This window comes from Balaenoptera ricei, chromosome 17 (assembly GCF_028023285.1).
Source record: "Balaenoptera ricei isolate mBalRic1 chromosome 17, mBalRic1.hap2, whole genome shotgun sequence".
NCBI lineage: Eukaryota > Metazoa > Chordata > Mammalia > Artiodactyla > Balaenopteridae > Balaenoptera > Balaenoptera ricei.
Genome location: NC_082655.1, coordinates 81,024,924 through 81,046,092, shown reverse-complemented (window position 1 = coordinate 81,046,092; position 21,169 = coordinate 81,024,924). Strand labels below are relative to the sequence as shown.

The following is a 21,169-nucleotide window of genomic DNA, read 5'->3' as shown; positions in this document are numbered from 1 at the left end:
TGTATGTGAGGCCAACCTGAACAGCCCCTGGTTAGCGCTCCTATAGCATCTGCTTACGTTTAGTTAATGGGAGTTAACCTCCAATCTGAGCTCACTGCTGTGCAGGCTGGTGAACCAATTTGCAATCCTCCTAGTCATCTTGCTTGTGGCTCGGTTTATTTGTGTTGCCTGAGGGGTTGCCAGGCTTAAATTGCAGGTCCCTCTGCACAGACCAGACCACATAGAGCCTCCACTGGGGTGGGGGAGGCAAACTCCCCACGGGCCCCTCCCCTCACTGACCGATTTCATCCCGAGATTATAGATGTAACAGCAGGGGCCACTGTGACTCAGGCCACTGTCTCTGCTTTCATTTGTTTTAACTTTAATGTTATAGTGGAGTAGAGTTGATTTACAATGTTGTGTTAGTTTCAGGTGCACAGCAAAGTGAGTCAGTTATACATATACATATATCCATTCTTTTTCAGATTCTTTTCCCATATAGGTTATTACAGAGTATTTTAAACCATAACGAGTAAATACCAAAAAAAAAAAAAAAAAGTCACAAAAATGGCATTTTAAAAATCTGGTACTAGAATAGATCCCCCTTAAATGATTTCACATCAGTGCTCCACTCAGACCCACCTAGAGATTTTGGAAAGCAAAGATCTTACTTCACCTCCCAAATGGAAATCCACAGCTACTGATATGGAACTGGCTGTACATTCAGTTCTTGACTGTATAACAATATCCATTAACCATGTGAATGAGCAGAACACCTACCAAATAACATGGCAATAGAGATTCAAGAAGAAACAGACCAAAGATTCAAGGTAAAATATGATGTCAAGCCTCTCGAGGATGATTTTGTGTTCTAAAGCCGGCAGTATACGATTCTATAGCTGCCTAAAATCATATTAAACAAAGAAATCATACTGTATTTATCACTGAAGAATGCAAATGAACTGCTGAAAAATAAACTCGTGTCTAACAACACATTACGAACTGTGTCCTAGCGATGAGAAGCAACCATTTTATTATTAATCTAGTTTTCTTTGCAAAGCAACATTATGCAGCTCAAGGTGAATAATATACAAAGTGAAGCGACTGCGCTAAATAAAATCAAAACAACTTTGACTATTTTCTACAAAAATGTCATCAATATATTTTTCCATCTTTTCTTATAATGGTTCTTGCAAGTAATACTAGGATCAAAACATTATAAAGCGTGAAGTTGTAACTCAGCTGAAAACCACTGAGCTGATATCCACAGGAAAGTGCTTGTCCCATCATCTGCTCTGACAGACACTGGGAAGTTTTTGGCAGACAAAGAACGCAGAATGATCATTTTCCAAAGTGTTCTATTTCCTTTAAGAACAATTGAAGCAAAATTTCTAAGATGTTTAGAAATTGTGTAGGTCCAGGTATCTTATGGCTGTGCTTCTTCTTCTACCCCTTTTTTTGCCAAATCATCCAAAATGGGTGACCCATCTCAAATCTAAAGGGAACTCAAATATGTCTGGCCACTTCATGTGGCCAACCTCTCCTTTACACTTACTTTCAAAGGAGCTGAGGCCATCTGGGAAGAGAGCTCATCCTCGGGGGAGAAAGTTCGGGAAGCAGTGAGCCTGGCTCGGGAGGAGGGCCCGCGCCGGGGAGGGAGGTTGTTCCGGCTGGTGTCCATTCACTGCCGTTTTCCTCCGCAGGATTGCATGCAGCCCCATCCCGGGGATGGAACTCACTCAGCGACTGTAACTAAAAACAGAAAGATCAATTTCGTAAAAACTAAGGCGCTGAGATTCTAGGAGCACTGCTAAGGCACCTCTCCATCAAATGATCAGATTGTAACATAAAGGGGGCGAGGAGTTCTTACAGAGTCTCAACAGAACTCTCCAAAGCTTTGCCCTTGAGCTTTCTCACACTGTAGGGATGGAGGGGACAGGTGATGGTAGTAGGTAGGGATGGTCGTTCTCACACTACCCAGTGGGAAACATCTGGTCTTGGCAGGGCATCCATGGGAAATCATAAGAGATTTTTCATGAACTCTTAGGAAGTACCCCATTAAAAACTCTAGAAATACTTGAATACCACTTTATTCAGGGATATAGATGCAGAGAACTCATAGGATGTATAGTTTTATATTAATTTTGATTGTATTGCTGCAGTTCTATTAAACAGGCTGATGAAGCCTGGGAAGACACAGTTACACATTGGTATGACCTCTATCTCAGCTTTTATCACACCAGACCCTTTACCTCCACCCTATTTTTTTGCAGCCTGGCTTTGTTTCTGTTTTAATAATATAAATCTATTATAAACTTCTGAATTTCCTCTTAAATATGTGTCTGTAAATTTGTAAGAAAACTATTATAATTTGGGTTTTTTTAAAAGCAAAAATATTGCTTATGGGCTCAGGTAGCGGGATGGACACAGGAGGAGGCATGGAGGAGGAATTATGACAGGAACTTGGGGGCCAGGGCCCAAGCGATGGTGGACGTCGGTCTCCCCGGATGTTTCTCCTCCCTGTGAAGCAACTTTCCCCTAGGGAGGGGACATGAGCCCAGAAGCCATGTTTCCAATCTATCATCCAAGCAGACAAAGGACCACCTGTCCAACCCAACGTGAAATATCCAGGGAAGAAGGGCCCAGGCTGAAGTCACGTGTTCATACTGAGCACAGGAGAAAATGCCCAGGTTATTTTCCATTTCTCATAAAAGTGAATGCTCAAGCAACCTGAAGTCCATCAGATAAATATACTTATTATAAAGACCGGATAAGAGAAGCACTTCTGGAGAAAATGAGGTCTTGATCAACAAACACATGACATTTTTGTGTGTTTTACTTTGGTCTTAGAGTCAGAGCAACAATGTGAATTTCATTTTAGAAGACACTTACACATATAAAAACTTAACAAGTCTATTGATTTAAAACATTTATCTGATTCTTTCATCCAAGTCGATAAGTTATTTGTTAGTTTTTATAACTAAGGAGACTACCACACTCTACTCATTAGAAAAACCTTCCTTGGCTGTGTCTTCCGCAAGGGCTGTGATCTCTCTGGTGTTACTGTCATCACCTTGCATCAAGTGCAATTTGCCGTTGTTGGCAATCGCATTTAGTGATATGTCATCAGTACTTCTGATTCTGACCTAAAATAATAGCAAGGATGCAAACTTCTTAACAGTGGGAGAAGAATGAGACCAATATGATTGAGAAATGTTCCACAACAAAAAAAGTTTGTAGAACCCACATCCAGGATATTCTGAGTTTAATTTCTATGGCTTTTGTTCTGTACCAAGCTGGTTTCCTGTAACCTGTAAGTTATGTTACTTTCTTTTGGATGATTAATACTAATTTAGCATGTTTTATGAGAATCTTTATTACCCAGCAATACTATTTTCTTTATATTACATGTACACAGTATTACATTTGAGCAGAATGTATTTTCTTATTCTTACCTCTTTTAGTACAAACAATGGAAATGGACACTTGAAACCTGAATGAACAAACATTTTAGCATCTGAATATTACGGTCATTCAGTAGCTGAGTAGGTCAGACACATGCTCTGTAGTGACATGAAACTCCAACGGTGCCCTTACATTGATCTCAAATTCAGAGCTCTCCTAGGTAAGATTAATTCTGATACACAGGGAGGCCAATGTTTGATCAAAACTCGTAAAGCCGATCCTGGTTCGCTAGCAGTTTTATTTCGGGCTCGACTGCCAGCAGGCAGGGTCATTACCAGCCTTCTGCCAACTGCAGTGAAATCCTCTCCCATTCCCGTGGTGTTTGGGGAGGTTTCTTCATGTACCAAAGGCAGGAAACCTTTCTACCAGCACCTAGCAACACCGCACACACCAACATTAACACCTGAACTTGAAAGGTGACAGCCACAGCTAACATTGAGCTTTTACAGATGTTCAGTATTTTTTCAAGCTCCTCAGCTGATCAGATTTTCATGAATTATTCAGTTGGAAACACTAGGAGGGCTGTCAGTTCTGCTCTGACAAGGCCATATGTTTCACAAATCAAATTCTTACACCTTTCTCTGCTATTTAGTGATGACATTTGTCATGTAAGTGCCGGCACCAGAACCTTGCCTGCCCCTTTTACATTTCACTTTCAAATTCTTTAAAAATATAATTATTGCTCTTCACAGTAGCTGATCCTTAAAAAGAGAGACAACATTCTAAACTAATCCTTCTCCCATCCTGGAGGGGTCGTACTTAAGCTTTAATTATCAAGGCATTTTGACATCTTCTATGTGGAGAGCTAAGGAGATGCTCTCACCACCAACAACGAAACCTTGCCCATACTTTCAGGCAGCACTCAGGTGTGTGTATGACTATATGATCCATATCTATGATGAGAAAAGGGTGGGAGAAGATATTTGATTCCAGGTCACAACCCACTGAGTTAGTAGTAAAAGAACAAAATGAAACTTACTAAGGTTGAAATTGACAGGTTTGCTTGATAACATCAAAAAGCATCCATTTGAGTAATTTCACCCCAGAAGAAAATGCAGTTGGAATAAACACCAAGCTTTAGAAACTCCAACGTTCTGGCTGCCCTGGGGTCCTTAAGTGATTTCAGTGCAGTAGCCTCACTATCAAAAAGGATCCTTTGTACCGTTTCCAAAATGCTTGGCCGTTCACCCAAATGACCAGTCAGAAGTGTTCCATAGATAACTGTGTGATAAAAGCTCCTAGAAAAAACATTTAGAACAGAAATGCAATGATAAAATAGATCTTCTACAGGTTTCTGCTTATTTTATGTCAAAGATATATTCCTTTTATAGAGGCACAGTGCCTCTATAAAAGGTGTCATTGGAATATTTAGACTATCATTTTGCTTACGTGTAATTCTTATACCTACATGCATTATCTCTCCAAATTCTATAACTTAATATTACTTTATCATTCCATTTAGGTTTGATATGAAACATCACTTAAATCCCTCCCTGCTTAAGCTAAAAAGAAAGAATTTGGTGGTCTGCCACTAATAATTTGGCCATTACAGTAACTGGTATTAGAAACAAGGATTTAATATCTGCTCTGATTGACTAAAGGCCAGTGAGAATTAGCATTAAATTATAGGATATCTGGCAGCTCTGGATACCAGCAGGGAAACAGATAACTAGAATGAAGTGTCAGCAAAGGCTTTGTCTAGACTGTGGGACTATTTCCCTAAGCTGTTAGGATGGGCAGATAAAATGCCAGGAATGTGGGATGGGACGGCCATTTTTACCTGCATTGTAGAACTTGTAATAAAAAATTACAGTGTCAAATTTTATTTTTTTGGCTTAAATTATGGTCATAAAATGAGCATGTTTTTATAACTGCCTCAGAATAATTTATAATCTCTGGTGCCTTGTGGATCAGGGCAAGGGGAGAAGAAAATCAGTCACAGAGTCGGTTCTGGATGTTGCTGTATGCATAGCTGTCTTGCCTCTTTTGCTTCTCAAAATATAAAAACTTTCGTTAACATTTTTATCTCAATTGCCAGAGTCAGACAAGTAATCCAAATGAGAGCCACTTTGAGATGGCCGAGGGTTTGCTATCAGATCCATTTATGTGCATTTCATGACCTTCAGGGCAATTTCTGATCCAGGAGTCTGCTTAGTCTTCCAGCAAAATGATTCTCCCCTCAAGGCTACCAGGAATCTTCTTTGCAAACCCAACTTAAAAACTATGAAAGGAATGACAATCTTTCATTTTTCTGTAGACTTGCTCCTTTGACTTAAAGCGGTGTATGGGGAGAAGAGGTTTGGATCGTGCTCTGGTCTAGCTCGGGGTTAGTGGGTTTTAATCCAGCAGTCACTCTGAGGTTAGAGGTACAGAGCATCCCAAGCGCTGAATTGCTCTGCTCACACGGGAGCACTGCATCTTCTGGGGTCACTTCCTTCACCTGCAGTGGCTCCAGGAGCTGCCCCCTGAAAGAGGCACCCATCGCTAAACCAACACTCATCAGCTACGATTCAGAAGAGTTCTTCTCCAAATTAGGACCCTAACCTAGACCCATTTGCTGCAAAGGTGCTTTTCTTTGTACCCAGGTGAGCGGCATCTTCTCACCAGTGACACCCCATCACTCCAGGTCGCTCAACCCTAACACTAACCCCCGCCCTCACCAAGGATCACAACCTACCTTTTCCAGCGAGAGTGGGTACCACCACCCACACTCGGCAGGCTGATTTCGCTGGGAGGAAGCTGCAATTTCAACTTACTGAAAGTCATATCATTGCCATAATTCATGCAACAATAACTCCTCTAAATTGGAGTCATTACATGAGAGAATGAACCTCAATTCCACATACAGTAAACCCGAAAGTTTACCCGAATGCTAGCAGTAAGTATACACCAACATCTTATCAATATCTTCATTTGCATCTTGACACAATTCTTCTTTAGATCAATACTCAACCAACTACATCATTTCAACAGTGTAACAGGACATTTATGCATTGGCTAGGGGAAAATCACTTCTTTATTTATAGTCTTCTTCATTCTACTGTTGGCTGTAAAGCTTTCTTCAGAAAACTTAGATTTTGACTAGTCTTGACTCACTGATGCATTCCTCATTTTCAGTTCCCTAAATAATTCCATTCTTTTCTTACATAACAGAATGAGGAAAGAAAGTGCTAACTCGTGTTGCACTAAGGTGCCGTAATATTCTCGGATTATATTGTAAAAATCTTCTGTTACGCTTTGAGTCCTTAAAGTATTGGCTTTGAAAGTCTGTCAGGCAAAGTGTTTATAGGTTTGTTCCTAAGACACCCTCAATACCATGTTAAACCATAAAAATCAAATTGAACTTGAGCTGGACTTGATTTAATTAGTTGTCTATTGGAAATTACAGTCAGGATTTTGAAGGAGCTTCTTAATTCCTCTAGGCTTTATTACTTAGCCTATACTCTGCATGGTTTTTTCTTTCCTGTATCAAGTTATTAAAAAGCCCAGTGTAGCTGGTAAGGATCATGCTGTTTCTCAGGAGAGGTAATGACTCTCAGAAAGAAGGGATGTTATTTAATTTTTATCTTTGGCACACAACAGAAAAGAGCAAAGATAGTGTTTTGTTCCTGAGAGAATCTTTCTATTGCATATTTCATCGTTATCTTTTCTGGGCACTACGAAATAATGATTTTAGAGCTCTATTTGGCAAGAGACAGATGTTAAGCACCCTTTAACTACCATTGTGTATTCTGAAAGAAATAGAAAGAAAAAACGGTGACCACACACCTGACGATATCAGTTCTACTCCACTGAAATATTCACTTTTAATAGCTCCCAGTATACCCTTCCAGAAATTTTCTACAACTATAAAAATATAAGTGATTTTAACTAATGCAAATTTACCCATGTTTGCATGGTAATTTGTGCAAAGTTATCTAAATAACCTTCTGAAAACTGTTGCTCTATGTCAGATAAAACATCAGTCACTGGTAGGTTGTAGATCTAAATGTAAAGGGTACAACAAAAAAAGCTTCTCAAATAAAACATGGGTAATATATTAGGATTCTCCAGAGAAACAGAACCTACAGGAAGTATATATATGGAGAGAGAAAGAGCTATCTCATGAGAAATTGGCTCCTGTGAGTATAAAAGCATGTCCAAGTCTGTGTAACTGATGTCTCAGTTTGAGACTGAAGGCTGTTTGGCTACTGTAGAGCCAGGTAGAGCTGATGTCCCAGAGTGAAGACTGCAGGCAGGAAAATTCACTCTTACTTGGGGGAGGCCTGCACTTTTGTTCTATTCAGACCTTCCACTGATTGGATGAGGCCCACCCACATTAGGGAGAGTAATCTGCTTTGCTCAGTCTACAGATTTAAATATTAATCTCACCCAAAAACAACTTCACAGAAACACCCAGGCTAGTGTTTGATCTGGGCACCCATGGCCTAGTCACGTTGACATATAAAATTAGCAATCGCAAGTAATATTTATAAAAATGTAGCTTGAAGAACTATTTCTTAACAGAAATTGGAGAGATTTTAACCACAAAGGAAAGATTGTTAACATATCACATTAAAATTAAAGTTAATAAATCCTGTTATTCAACAGACAACATTAAGAGAATGCTATTACACAATGGAATATGGTGCAGCCATCAAAATCAATTATTTACTGTGACAAGAAAGTTGAATGAAAGAAGTTAAATGCAAAAAGAGAGAATGTTCTTATATTTCCATTTATTTGAGCTACAACAACTAACAAATGCCATGTTTAGATTTAGAAATGAAGGATAGCAGTTACGTTTAGGGAGAATGGAGCTGGAGACATGAGAGTTGTTTAAATGCTTACATTCACTTTGTGATAATCCGCTAACATACAACTTTATATCTGTGCAGTATTCTTTATGTATGATATACATGGATAAAGAATAAGCTAGATCCTAATTTTCTTACATTTTCAAGCAGCAATTATATTGGCCCTCTAAACTAAAAGAACAAAAAATAAAAATCTCTGTATCTTCTAGAGTTATTAAAGTAATGATCAGGGGAACTGAAGAGAAAGAGAAATACACAAATACAGGAGGAGAACAAAATCTATATGGCAGAAGAGCATTGTAAACTCAACTGCAACATAAAGCTAGAGAACATAATTAGGATTAACATATCCATTATATTTAACAATGCTAAACCTCATATTAGGAAAATATCTGTCAGGTTTGTTTTTAAAAACTTACAATACATAAGATAAAAATAAGAAAAATTTAAAGTAAAAGAATAAGCAGTTATGTTAGATAAATGCAAACAAAGAGATGGTAGAGTAGTGAAGATTAAAATTAGACAAGCATAGAATAAGAGCCTAGAAATAAACCCACATAAACAGAGTCAACACATGAGGGAGGGCAATCTTCCCTACTCAGTCTATGAGTTTAAATGTCAATCTCATCCAAAACACCCTCCCAGAAGCACTCAGAAATATGTTTGGCCAAATATCTCGGCAACCCACGGCCCAAGAGCTGACATAAAATTAACCATCCCCATTATTAAAAATAATGTGGAGATTTACTCTTTTTCATGACATGTAATGATTTAATTGGCATAATAAGTTTTCTGTTTCTTGTAGATTTGAATGAATTTCATGAGGGACCAAACAGATATAATATAATAAGGAGTGGGTTTAGCTCTAAATTCAAACTGAAACATTTGTATTGTGTTGTACAAGCCACAGAGAGTATTCGGCCTGAAGAGGACTCATCACGTGGGTGGAGCCTGGAGAATCAAGTCAGCTACTATTATTTCCTTTCAATTCCTGTTATGTGTTTAGATGCCATGTTATGTGATACATTCAAATTCATAGCAATATTATCTTTATTACACAAATTTATCATTTATTAGAATAAAATCTTTGTCTAGTTTTTGCTATATGAATATGAAATTGTCTTCATTTTTTCATAGACTTTATTTTTAGAGCAGTTTTCATTTGCATTTCTCTGACAATTAGTGGCATTGAACATCTTTTCATGTACTCATTGGCCATTCACGTATCTTCTTTGAAGAAATGTCTATTCAAGTCATCTGCCCATTTTTGAATAAAATTAAAGAAAAAAGCTAACAGAAAATTATTATGACCTAGAGCTTGGTGAAGAATTCTTAGACTTGACACCAAAATAAAAAATTAGTTAAATTGGACCTCAATGAAATTAAATTTTTACCCTGTTAAGATAATGAAAAAACCTATAGACTGGAAGAAAGTATTTGCAAACCACATTTCTGACAGAGGACTCATATCTAGACTATATAAAGAAATCTCAAAACAACAGTAGAAAAAAACAACAGCAAATAAATTAGAAAATGGTTAAAAGGCATGAACAGACATTTCCCTGAAGAGGATTTACAGGTAACATCTAAGTACATGAAAATTTGGTCAGCATCATTAACTATAAGGGAAATGCAAAATAAACCATGACAAATTATCACTACACACCTATCCGAGTGGCCACATTTTTTTTAAAAGACAACATCAAATGCTGACAACATCAAATGTGGAAGAACTGGGTCACTCATACATTGTTGCTGGGAATGTAAGATTGTATAACTTCTCTGAAAACAGTTTGGCAGTTTCTGAGAAAGTAAATATGTCCTCACCCCATGACCCAGCAATTGTACTCCTGGGCATTTATCCCAGAGAAATAAAAACGTATCTTCACACACAAAATCCTAGACATGAATGCTTCTAAGAGCTTTATTTGTAACAGCCAAGCACTGGAAACAACACATATGTCCTTCAACAGTTGGATGGTGAAGCAAACTGTGTTCCATCAACCATGGAAGCCCGGGTAGCAATAAAGGGAAGAAACTGTTAATACACACAAAAACCAGGATGGACCTCAAGCGGATTTTGTTGAGTGAAAAAAAGTAATCCAAAAGGATTACACACTTTATCATTCCACTTATATAAAATTATTGAATTGACATGACTTATAAACATGAACAAGGCATTAGTGGTTTCCAGGCTTTAGGGATGAGTGGAGAGGGAGCTCTTGGCTTAAAAAAGGCAGCACAAAGGACCCTTGTGATGAACGGTTCTCCACCTTGACTGCGGTGGTGGGTCCGGGAATCTGCACACGTGATAAAATTGCATAGAATAAAATGTGCACGCACACACACACATCACACTCACACTGGACTGCCTATAAAAATGACAACATTTGAATAAAGTCAATGGATTGTATCAATACCAATTTCCTATTGTATGATTGCACTCTAGTTAAGCACGGTGACCCCGCCGGGTCAGATGGGGTGAAAGGTATATGGGTTCTCTCTGTAATATTTCCTACAACTGCATGTGAACCTACAATTGTGTAAAAAATATAAATAAATCATTTAGACCAAACGCATATTTTAGTATGAACAAAAACTCAGAATTTGAGTAGTAGTGATGTGTCAATGTAGATTCATGGATTGTGACAAATATCTCACTCTGTGTTGATGGTGGAGAGGCTGTAAGTCTGTGAGGGCAGGTGGTACAGGGGAGCTCTCTGTACTGTCCACTCAGCTTTGCTGTGAACCTGAAGCTGCTCTAAAGGTTAATTTGAATTAAAGAAGTAAATAAAATAAAGCCTTTATTATTATAATTTATTATTATTACTAATCAATTATATTCTGAAATCCAAGGTTGTCATCTTTCTCTCATCGTCAAGTTGCAGCAAAGAATGGATCAAGTCTAGTTTCCTTCCAACAGGCTCATGCATCTCCTTAAAGACCATCCTGAACTGATTATCAATTACTTCCCCCTTTAATCTTTGTTTTGTTTCATTGAGTAGCAGCCTTGCAGCTATTTAAACAGAAGCCCACTTACGAGGCACTGAGCACTGTATCTTCCCCAAGAGACGTATCATTAATTTATATTCCATCCATTTGAAGTGATTCATTCCTGTGGTGACATTGCTTCAGTAATAGGGACATATTTCTTCACTATCCCTGGATCTCCCACATGTGGTGACAAGAGACTCCTTCAGGACTCGTATTCGTGTGTAAATGACTCTCTCAAGTCATTGGTATCTTTCTGAACAAAGCTGAAAACAACATTTCTAGCTCTATTACTTTCCATCTACTTGACAGATGTTTCCCATTCATCATCCATTGGGAGAGAAGAGTTTTGAAATTAAATCAGCAAAATAGAAGCCAGAGAATCTCCCCACTCAATCTTCCTCACTGACTTCCTGGAAACATTTAAGCAGCTACAGAAGCTGTGTTTCTTTTTAAGGAATCAAATCAATATTCTCTCTCTCTCTTTTTTTTTGCAGTGGCAAGTATTTCTTTTGAATTAGCTCTACTTATCACTAAGATTGCTTGCTAAAAACACACATTTGAAACCACTTTTCCTTTGAAATATTAAACTATGATATATGTACAAAATACGTCCAGGTCTTAACGTACATTGTTTTCCAATTGATATTACTATGTCTGTCTTGCCTTGAGTTTTTTTTTCAACACGCTAAATGATGTTAATTGCTTTTTGAGTTACTTCTTGAGTTGAGATTTCTTCAAGACATTGAACCAATGGAAAGACCAGGTCAAATATTTTGAACAGAAGCTGTCTTTAGTACTGTTACCGCACCAACAGTTTGAATTTCATCTGATTACGTTCTTTTGTTCCAAAAAAATATGAATTTCCCACTTGTTGGTGAGCAGACTTCTTGGACATCGTATTCTCGGCCTGACTCCTCACATTTCTAATCTGAGTCTCCAAGCAGACGTCTCATGTTTAAGGGGCTTCACTCCTAGGAGGTGAAGTTGGAGGTGGCGGGAAGGCGGTTTAATCGCTGTGACAGTTGCCCACGTGTTCCCGTCGCAGCAGGCGAGCCCGGGAACTCTTGCTATCAACGGAAGGCGTGACTGCAATGCGGCCTCATGCTTTCTGTGATGTGGGATTTCACGCCACGTTGTATTTGTCTTTAATCTTTTTCTGGCACGTTAACTATGTTGCACACATAATCTCTTACCTGATTTCATTTGCTCAGGAATCATACACATTTTATATGCTATTGAAAGAAGCTTGCCGTTGATGTAAGAAGCCTAGAGCTTAAATTTAAAATGTATGAATCGTTACTGCACATTTTTAACATGCTTACCCATATTTCAAACAAAATTCCAAACCAAAATGTATAACACTAAATATATTTCACCTTGATATGAATGATTTCATGTACGAACAAGTCCAAGTAAAAGAGAATTTATATAAAACATGGATGTTTTATTCTCTACTTAATATGCTTATGTATGATAATGCAAATGGAATAACCTGCATGTATCATGATGGAGTTTGAAAATGTAATTGTGGAAACTATTATCTTTATGAATGAAAGAAAAATAGAGTACAGAGTATTCCTTACTACATATAATGGAAGCAGCTGATATGTGAATACAGCTTTACAAGTAATGAAGGGTGACTATCATCAAACAAAAGGGCATACACACAAAATACTGGTCCCTCCCATCAGAAAACATAAACACGGAATGGACAGGTTTTTCATGATGAATTTTCTTAGAATTTAATCTGCTTTTAGTCCCCAATTGTCTATCAAGTGGTTCACAACTGCTCTGGTGGTTTTGGAAGAAAAGGCAGAGGTAATGTGATATGTAAACATTTCTCAACTTTCATGAATATCCTATTAATAGTTTTACATAGAGATTTTTCTGTATTTTGCAGAGCCATATGGGTGTCTGAGCAAAAAAAAAAAAAAAATCAGTAATATTGATCTTAGTTTAAAAGGTTGATATTTATCATGGATTTCTGCATTAATTTTGATTTTTTAAATTATTGCATAAAGTACTATTGACCTGTTTTATTGTGTGTTTTGTACCCTTAAATTTTGCACCTGAGGGGAGAAATGAGTATGAGTAGTAAGTAAGTGAACTGGTCCAGCCAACCTCGAGTCAGGGGCACCATTCCCCTTCGTGTCACTCACACACCATTGCTTTCTTTGGTTACATTAACATTTTGTAATTAAAATACTGCTTATGGATCAGTGACTCAAAAGGACTCATTAAAGCAAAAAGTAATAATTACCAGTGAAGAAATACTAACACATAAAGTATAAAAATAAAAATTGAGAATAACAATATAAATGGAGACTATGAGTCACAGAGTGTGATTTGAAATACCAGCGAGAAGTAAATATTTAAATGTTTTGGTTGCATCCAGGCTCTGAAGAAGTAAATTTTGAATAGGAAACACAATTATAATGATCTAAAAAGTGGGTTTTATTTTTTTTATGATACCAAAAATCCCTACTTCCCTGTATATTACCTTTTATAAACTTTGTCAGAAAATGGCATAAAGCCAGCAAAATGTGTATCATTTTATTTTTCTGAAAATTTTGGCTTTCTAAAACACGATCCAAAGCATGTTTTATAATAAGAAATGGATTGTTTTTTGCCCTGAAGACTCAAAAGAGACCCAAACTAGAGAAATTTCACTTAAAGGAATACTAGTCATGGCAAAAACGTGCCCAAGAAACTCTATTACTGAAAAGTTTAAAAACCAGTACCAAAATTAATGGAAAGGTCCTATGATTGAGGCAAAACCGAATGAATGTTGACCAACCTATTTATCATATGACACTGTGGAAATTACACATCGGTAGAAGAATGACTGTACTCACGCTGCTGGAAGAAATCACGAGAACGTGGATCAGCTCTCGGCATACATGTGAGAATCACTTCGGGGAGAGTGCTTATTCTGCTTTTCACTGAGTGGGAAAGGTTTTTTATTTATTGAGCAGCTTTTTTTGTGAGCCATGGAGGAGACTGAAATCGTGTTTTAGAATCAGCATAGGTACAGCAAGAAATGCCTTAATGCCAATCTTCAGACTGTTTAACCACAGACAATTGGTCATAAAGAATATACTTTATGGTTAAAAGAAACAGTGAAGTGTACGACGTTCGCAAATCACAGACACATCCATCAGCTGTCCATCACGCCATGTCCAGAAATGGGCCGTAGGGTCAAGCCTGCCCTAAACAGTTAAGTATGTTCTCTGCCCAGGGCACAGATGCGCACTTCCTTTGTCAAAATGAGCGATATGATTTCTTAAATTCTTCAGAAAGGCATATTTTAACATATTATGTTACACTGAAAAGCCTGACCCTCTCACTTCAGTCCTGAGTTGACAATTTCTTTTTCAACGTTGAGAAAAAGCTATCATCATTTCTTAAACAAACGGTGGAAAATCTTGATCATTGAGTAATTTTTACCCACTTCTTAAGTCTTTTAAAAACCATATCTAAATTCAACAACAGAACATTCAGAAATCTATTCCAGGTGTGACTGAAACCAAAGAAGTGAAAGGAAATCCTTTCTTTGCTTTCCTCCAAGCTTAAATTTTAAACTTCCAACTTTTAGGTTTTGTTTATTCATCTAATCTGAAAAATGTCTCTGAAGTTTTTAAAACTGTCAAAGGCAATTAATTGAGTTTCCAGTTTCCTAACTGTTTAACAAAGGTCCCAACACCGTTCCTAAAAGTATAAGTATGAATTAGAAATGTCCACCCTAATAAAGATTTGTTACAGAACATAATGGCACGTTAAACCTTATTTATTGCTCAAGCCCTCTCTCGAGTTTAATACGTGTGTCAAGAATTGCAATCAGTATAGCTTCCTGAAATGAGAGTATGCACACACACACACAATTGAAATGCATATTATTACAGTTTTATTTGATTTTTCTTAAATTTGTTGTCTCTTGTGTGGAACAACCATGACTAACTGATTCCAAATGTTCGAGAAACTTTACTTCAAATTTAATATCATTTTATTTTTACTTCAATACAATACCAATGTGATTGACAATAACTGACTAAATGTTAATTAATTGTTAATTGATTAAATATTAACAAAATGTATTTGGCTTTAAATCTGCAGTTCAAGCAAATGAAATGGTATTTATTTTATGATTGTTTTCTCATCACAAGCATGAAGAAACAGCTACAGAGAGCTTCCTTACTCTCCCACGGATAGTCCTTAATTGCTAAGAAAATAAATGATGAATTCAGCTCATTTAGTACAGCACAAGACGTTGTAGACCAGAGCTATAAGTCTGAATTTTTATCCTGAGGTGAGAAGGCTCGTAGGTTTCAAGCAGAGATGAGGAATTTTCTGAATTATGTATTTAGAAGATCTCTCTGTAGAGATAAACAAGGGTGACGGATAGAATGTACCATAGATGCCTGGATTAGAGTCAGGACATAGGTGAACTGTTAGCTTGATGTAGGTACTGATGGGAGATGTATATATACACACACAATTAGTACGCATGCATGTGTATCCTAGCCCTGCCCACTAAAAGAGCTTAGAAGTGAAAGCATCCCATAGAGAACACCAAAAAATTTATGCAGATACTCCCCCTCAGAGAGGCGGGACACCCTTGAAGTGTGCTCTACATGTAGTGACTTGTTTCCCAAAAGTACAGTGTGGAAGAGGGGGGAGGGGAGTTAATGTTTCAGTGGAGAAACCAGTAAACTCTACCTTAGTCAGGAGATCAAGGCCAACATCATTCACGATAAATCATGTTGGTAGAACGTAAGTTTGACATGATGTGTTGAGAATTGCACTTACCTCTGTCGGCTTCCTCCCCAGAACACAAAACCTCAGCCTAACCTTAAGAAAACCTCGGACAAACCCAAATTGAGGGACATTTTACCAAATACCTGAGAAACTGGCAAAGGCCAGAGTGGCCTAAGGAGATACAGTGACTAAATAAATATAACTTTATAGAAGGGATCCTGAAGCAGAAAAAAGACATTAGAGAAAAACGAATGCATCTTAATAAAGTTTATTTTAGTTTAAAAAACAAAGATCACTCTGGCTGCTGTATAAAGAATGACGCTAAGAGCCTGGGTCTCTAATGTCTACACAGTCATCACACCAGCCTTTTATAACCTACTCTGGACTCCTTATTTTGTAAGAGAAAAGCGAGCCTTTATATGTTGAAGTCATGAGTTTTCTTGATGCACAGTTTCTCCAGATGTGAAAATATGATGTGTATTTCATTCTTTTTCCATGATAGATGACTCCATTGACAAGTTACCATTTGGAATGCTGATTTCTCTTCTACACACAGCGCTCATGTTATCACTTCATTCAAGACACTGAAATCCTAAAAAATGATCTTTCCACGTTGAGTGTGACACCACTTTCAGTGACAACAACCTACGGAAATGTTTGCCAAATCAGTCATGTGTCTAGTGAGGGGTTACTACTATTTTGGTTGACAAAAATGTATCACCAAATTGGGTAATTCTAATATAGAACATGAGACACAGCACTTTTCTACAAAAGTGAAAGAGTTCTATTTCAAGTCATTCCCTACTCAGTGGTTTGGAACTAAACTTTCTAACCTGAACTTTTCCCTTTGACATGCCTGCTCTGTGTTCTGTAAACTTGTTTGCGGTCTGTCTATTTCATCTTGCTTTTCGACAGTTGTACTAGGCTCCTGTTAGACCTTGACTGCATCAGGATAACCAACAGAAATGAGTCAAACTGGACCCCTTGGGGAGCATTCACCCAATGGCTCTTCTGTGATGTTGATAACATCACCAATATCTGCATATAGATAAACTACAACTAAGCAAAAAACACAATTGCCCTAGGTTAATCAACTAACAAATATGTGACCTATATTTAAATCCAGGTCAGCCAGCTTCCTAAGCCTGTCTGTCTTCTACTGATAACCTGATTATAAAATTAATAAATTATATTTTTTACATTTGCACATAGAAATACAATTCCTCTTTACTTTTAAAGTCACCAACTCCAAAAATGCACTGTTCTGCTTCTAATTACTCTATATCGAATACAACCTGGAAGGCTCAGGAGGAAGAAAAATAAAGTGTAGAGAATGCCTTCTGTATGCCAGGCACTAAGCTAGAAATTTCACAAATTTTAATCATTTCCAACTGGCCACTTCCATCTAGCATTTTGTGGGAAATCTTAATCTCATGGGGAATTAGAATTAGATAGTAGGTTCTGTGAATTTAGAGGAGGCAATCTATCCTAGTGATCTTATTCACGATGTATAACTTCTCATATTCAATTAAAGACAAACTGGTTTAACAAAATAGTTCAGTTTGATGCATAATCATTTATTTCAATGATCTATACAATAATTTATAATCCTTGCCAGATAGAGGATCTTAAGGTTGTAACTAAAATCTTTAGTTTCTATCCTTTGATATCATGGGCTTCTATATACTATATGAAAGGCACTTTTTAAAAAAAAAATTTTATTAAAGTATAGTTGATTTACAATGTTGTGTTAATTTCTTCTGTACAGCAAAGTGACTCAGTTATACACATATATAATTCTTTTTCATATTCTTTTCCATTATGGTTTATCACAGGATATTGAATAGAGTTCCCTGTGCTCTACAGTAGGACCTTGTTGTTTATCCATCCTGTATATACTAGTTTGCCTCTGCTAATCCCAGACTTTCTAAGTGCTGGGAATTCAACAGTGAAGGAGGAAGACAGAAGCCCTACTTTTATATCTTATGGGCTCCTTTCTCGTGGGGTAAACAGGTAATAAATGTAGTCAGGTGATATTCAGTGCATAGTGCAAGGCCTTTGTGGGTTTTTTTTTTAAGAAATCTCAAAGTTTTACTTTATATTTTCCTTTTGATGGGTGAAATTGGAATCATGTCTTGTGTTGAGAGTATTCTGTAATTTCTGAGAATTATTTATTCTTGGCATTTGCCCATTTCTCCAATGGATTCTTGATCTTTTTCTTTGGTTGGTAGGAGTTCCTTAATGTTAATTAATCAGCTTTTGTGATGAGTTGTCAACATTTTCTTGTTTTCTTTTTTTTTTGTCTTTGCCTCTATCAAGGCCTTTGTTTAATTAGGCCTTTCCCCCCCTTTATCCAGCCTTCTAACAAGGTGGATATAAAAGTTTAGGGCCCCTAAGTCTCTATTTTATGCTTTCAGCCTACGTGGATTGAATGTCCACTTGGATGAGCAGTAGTCAGGAGGAGGAACTTTCAGAAACCTTCATGAAGTTGATCACAGAGGACACGTGGCCTTATTAATTACTACCCATCATTCAACCTGTGCTTTTAATTGCGACTCTCTCCACACAACCTGGCGGACGCTGTTTTACTTACATATAAATAAAAGTAATTTATGTCAAGCACATTTTTCCTCTGTTAACAATGGACAGAAGAACTAGGGTAAACAATGCTGATGTAACGTGTCTTTAACTTAAATCCTTTGATAAAACTGAGAAAAGAGAATTTAAGTGATTTAAGTGTTTATTTTTTAAGAGTGTGGGACATTCTGTATGTAACATTTATTTGTTCACATCTATTTTATAGACTCTCTCAGCTTAATTTAATTTTATTGATGCTCTAATGAGTCAAACTTTTAAAAAATCCTAGTTTGATATTGATACTGATGGACCATGATATGGGTAAAAAGAACATGTCAACCTCTTCATTACTAATTTAGTTTATAATTTTACTTTTCCACAAAAAAACAATTCCATGACTAACAGACTACCAGAAATGTTTGAATGAAGTGCTTAAACATATTGCTATTTTCCTGGCAACTGCCTGTCTACCTTCCTTTGAGAACATCTAATAGTTGTATTTATTGTGGTCAACTCTTTGGAGAATTAACAGCATATTCTAACTTGCTTTGCAATCATTATTAGCATCCAAGTGATGTCAACAAAGATGTGAACAAGGATGAGAAAACAAATCAATAATCAATAGGAAACATGTATTTGAAGAGTCAATAGAAAATCCAGATGTATGTAAATGATCACTGATGATCTAAGCCTGCCCTCTCTCTGATGGGAAATGCCATCCACTTCTCTCGTTGGGTAGCACAGCTGGAGGAGATCACCATAATGATACAGGAGAGTCATCGGTCATAGATAGGCTCTTCTATTAGCAATCCCTACTGCACAAGGCAATTTGCATTAACACAATTGCACAATTCCTCTTTGTTTACTTAAATGAATTCTCTCTTTCACGCTGCAGAGAGGGGGCTAGTGTCCTCAGAGCTACAGAGACAGTCCTGAGCCAGTTTCTTTGAGGTAGGAAGACAAATTCTCTGACATCGAATCCCTGTGGGGAGCGCCTTCCATGGACGGCCACACAGAAGTAGACATAAACCTAAAGACAAAACTATCAAATCTCGAGAATAAACAAAAGAAGAAGAACGCTTTCTTCACCTTGGAATAGACAGAGGCTTCTTAAACAGAAGCCAAAAAAAGCATGAACCATAAAAGAAAGATGAATACAAGTCAGTAAGACTCATTACAAGAATCAATAGATGAGACACACTGGGAGGAAATGGGTTCCAATACATATTCACCTGAAGACTCATATCCAGGGTACATAAAGAACGCCGAAAAGTCAACCGCACGATTACAGAAAGCCAAACATAAGAAAATTAAAAATTAAAGTAAGAATGAAGTGTCACACATAAGCGATATCATATGATAGTTGTCTGTCTCTGTCTGAGTTACTTCAATCAGTATGACAATCTCTAGGTCCATCCATGTTGCTGCATCTAAAAAAGAGTGGATATATGTACATGTATAACTGATTCACTGTGCTGTACAGCAGAAATGAACACAACATTGTAAATCAACTCTACTCCAATAATTTTTTTTTTTAATTAAAAAAATTTTTTTAATTAAAAAAAAGAATGAAATATCACTATAAACATACCAGAATGGATAAAACAAAAATGAGAAACCAGTGTAACAGGGATGTGGAGCAGTGGAAACTCTCATATGTTGTTCGACAGGAGTGTAAATTGATCATCTATATTTTGGCATCTATAGTTTGACAGCATTTACAAGAGTGAATCCTATGTACACGTTATGACCCAGCATTTCCATTCCTGACAATGAATGCTTACGTTCACCAAACAATACATAAAAGAGTTTTCATGTGAGTATAGTTCATAATTGCCAAAACTTGGGAACAGTTCCCATGTCTATAAGCACCAAAATGAATAAACATATTCAGGCATATTCTTAAAAGTGCATTCTACACAGCAAAAAACAGAGCTAATTACTGATACAAACAAGCATATAAATAAATTTTACTGCACCAAAAAACTATATATGGAATAATTTCATTTATCTGAAGTTCAAAATCGGGCATAACTAGCCTACGGTATTGGGGTCTGCAGAGCACTGGGGGCTGACTCAGGGGTGTCACGAGAGCTCCTTCTGGCGTCTGGTGATGTTCTACATCTGATCTGTGTGGCGGCTGCATAGGTGTTCACGTATGTCAGAATTTACAGAGATACACGCTCTGGATCTGTGTACTTTACTGTGTATGAGTTTTGCCTCAGTATAAGAAAAGAAAAATCTCTAACGGCCAGATGTTCTGCAGAATTTAATATCAGAAAGATAGACAGGTTTTCAATGGCAATAAAGTTTGGATATTGTTTGTGCATGCCTCATGGAAAGAGAATAAATTAATGGATTTCTGGAGGCTAACAGTGAACCAGTGCATCAAATGGGCCACCTTGCGTGACGAAGAAAGTGATGGACTTCTCCAGAGTGAATGACTTTTCATTTAAATATTAGAATTTTATTTAAATATGCAAAAATTATCATTCTTTTTGGTCCAGCGTGACATTTTAGACAGAGATAAATGTGTAACACTTGCTCAGTATACCCTTACTGAATTTATTACTGAAATGAGAGCAGCGAGTATTTAGTAATTC

General features: G+C 37.1%; 1 protein-coding gene across 12 annotated transcripts in view; it reads right to left on the bottom strand.

The window, feature by feature from the left end:
* Nucleotides 1–21,169, bottom strand: part of LOC132351928 (uncharacterized) — a 366,712-nt gene that overhangs the window by 83,903 nt on the left and 261,640 nt on the right. For 8 of the 12 annotated variants that reach the window (XR_009498526.1, XR_009498525.1, XR_009498524.1 and 5 more), the window contains one exon: nucleotides 1,535–1,731. The exons of 2 other annotated variants lie outside the window; for them this stretch is intronic. Coding sequence is in view for 1 of the 10 variants with exons in the window: in XM_059902051.1 (XP_059758034.1) it covers nucleotides 1,537–1,731 (195 nt within the window). In the remaining 9 variants the exon portion in view is untranslated. Of the gene's footprint in view, nucleotides 1–1,534; nucleotides 1,732–4,469; nucleotides 4,683–21,169 lie in introns of those variants that run through there. 2 more of the 12 variants (XR_009498531.1, XM_059902052.1) reach the window with 2 other exon arrangements.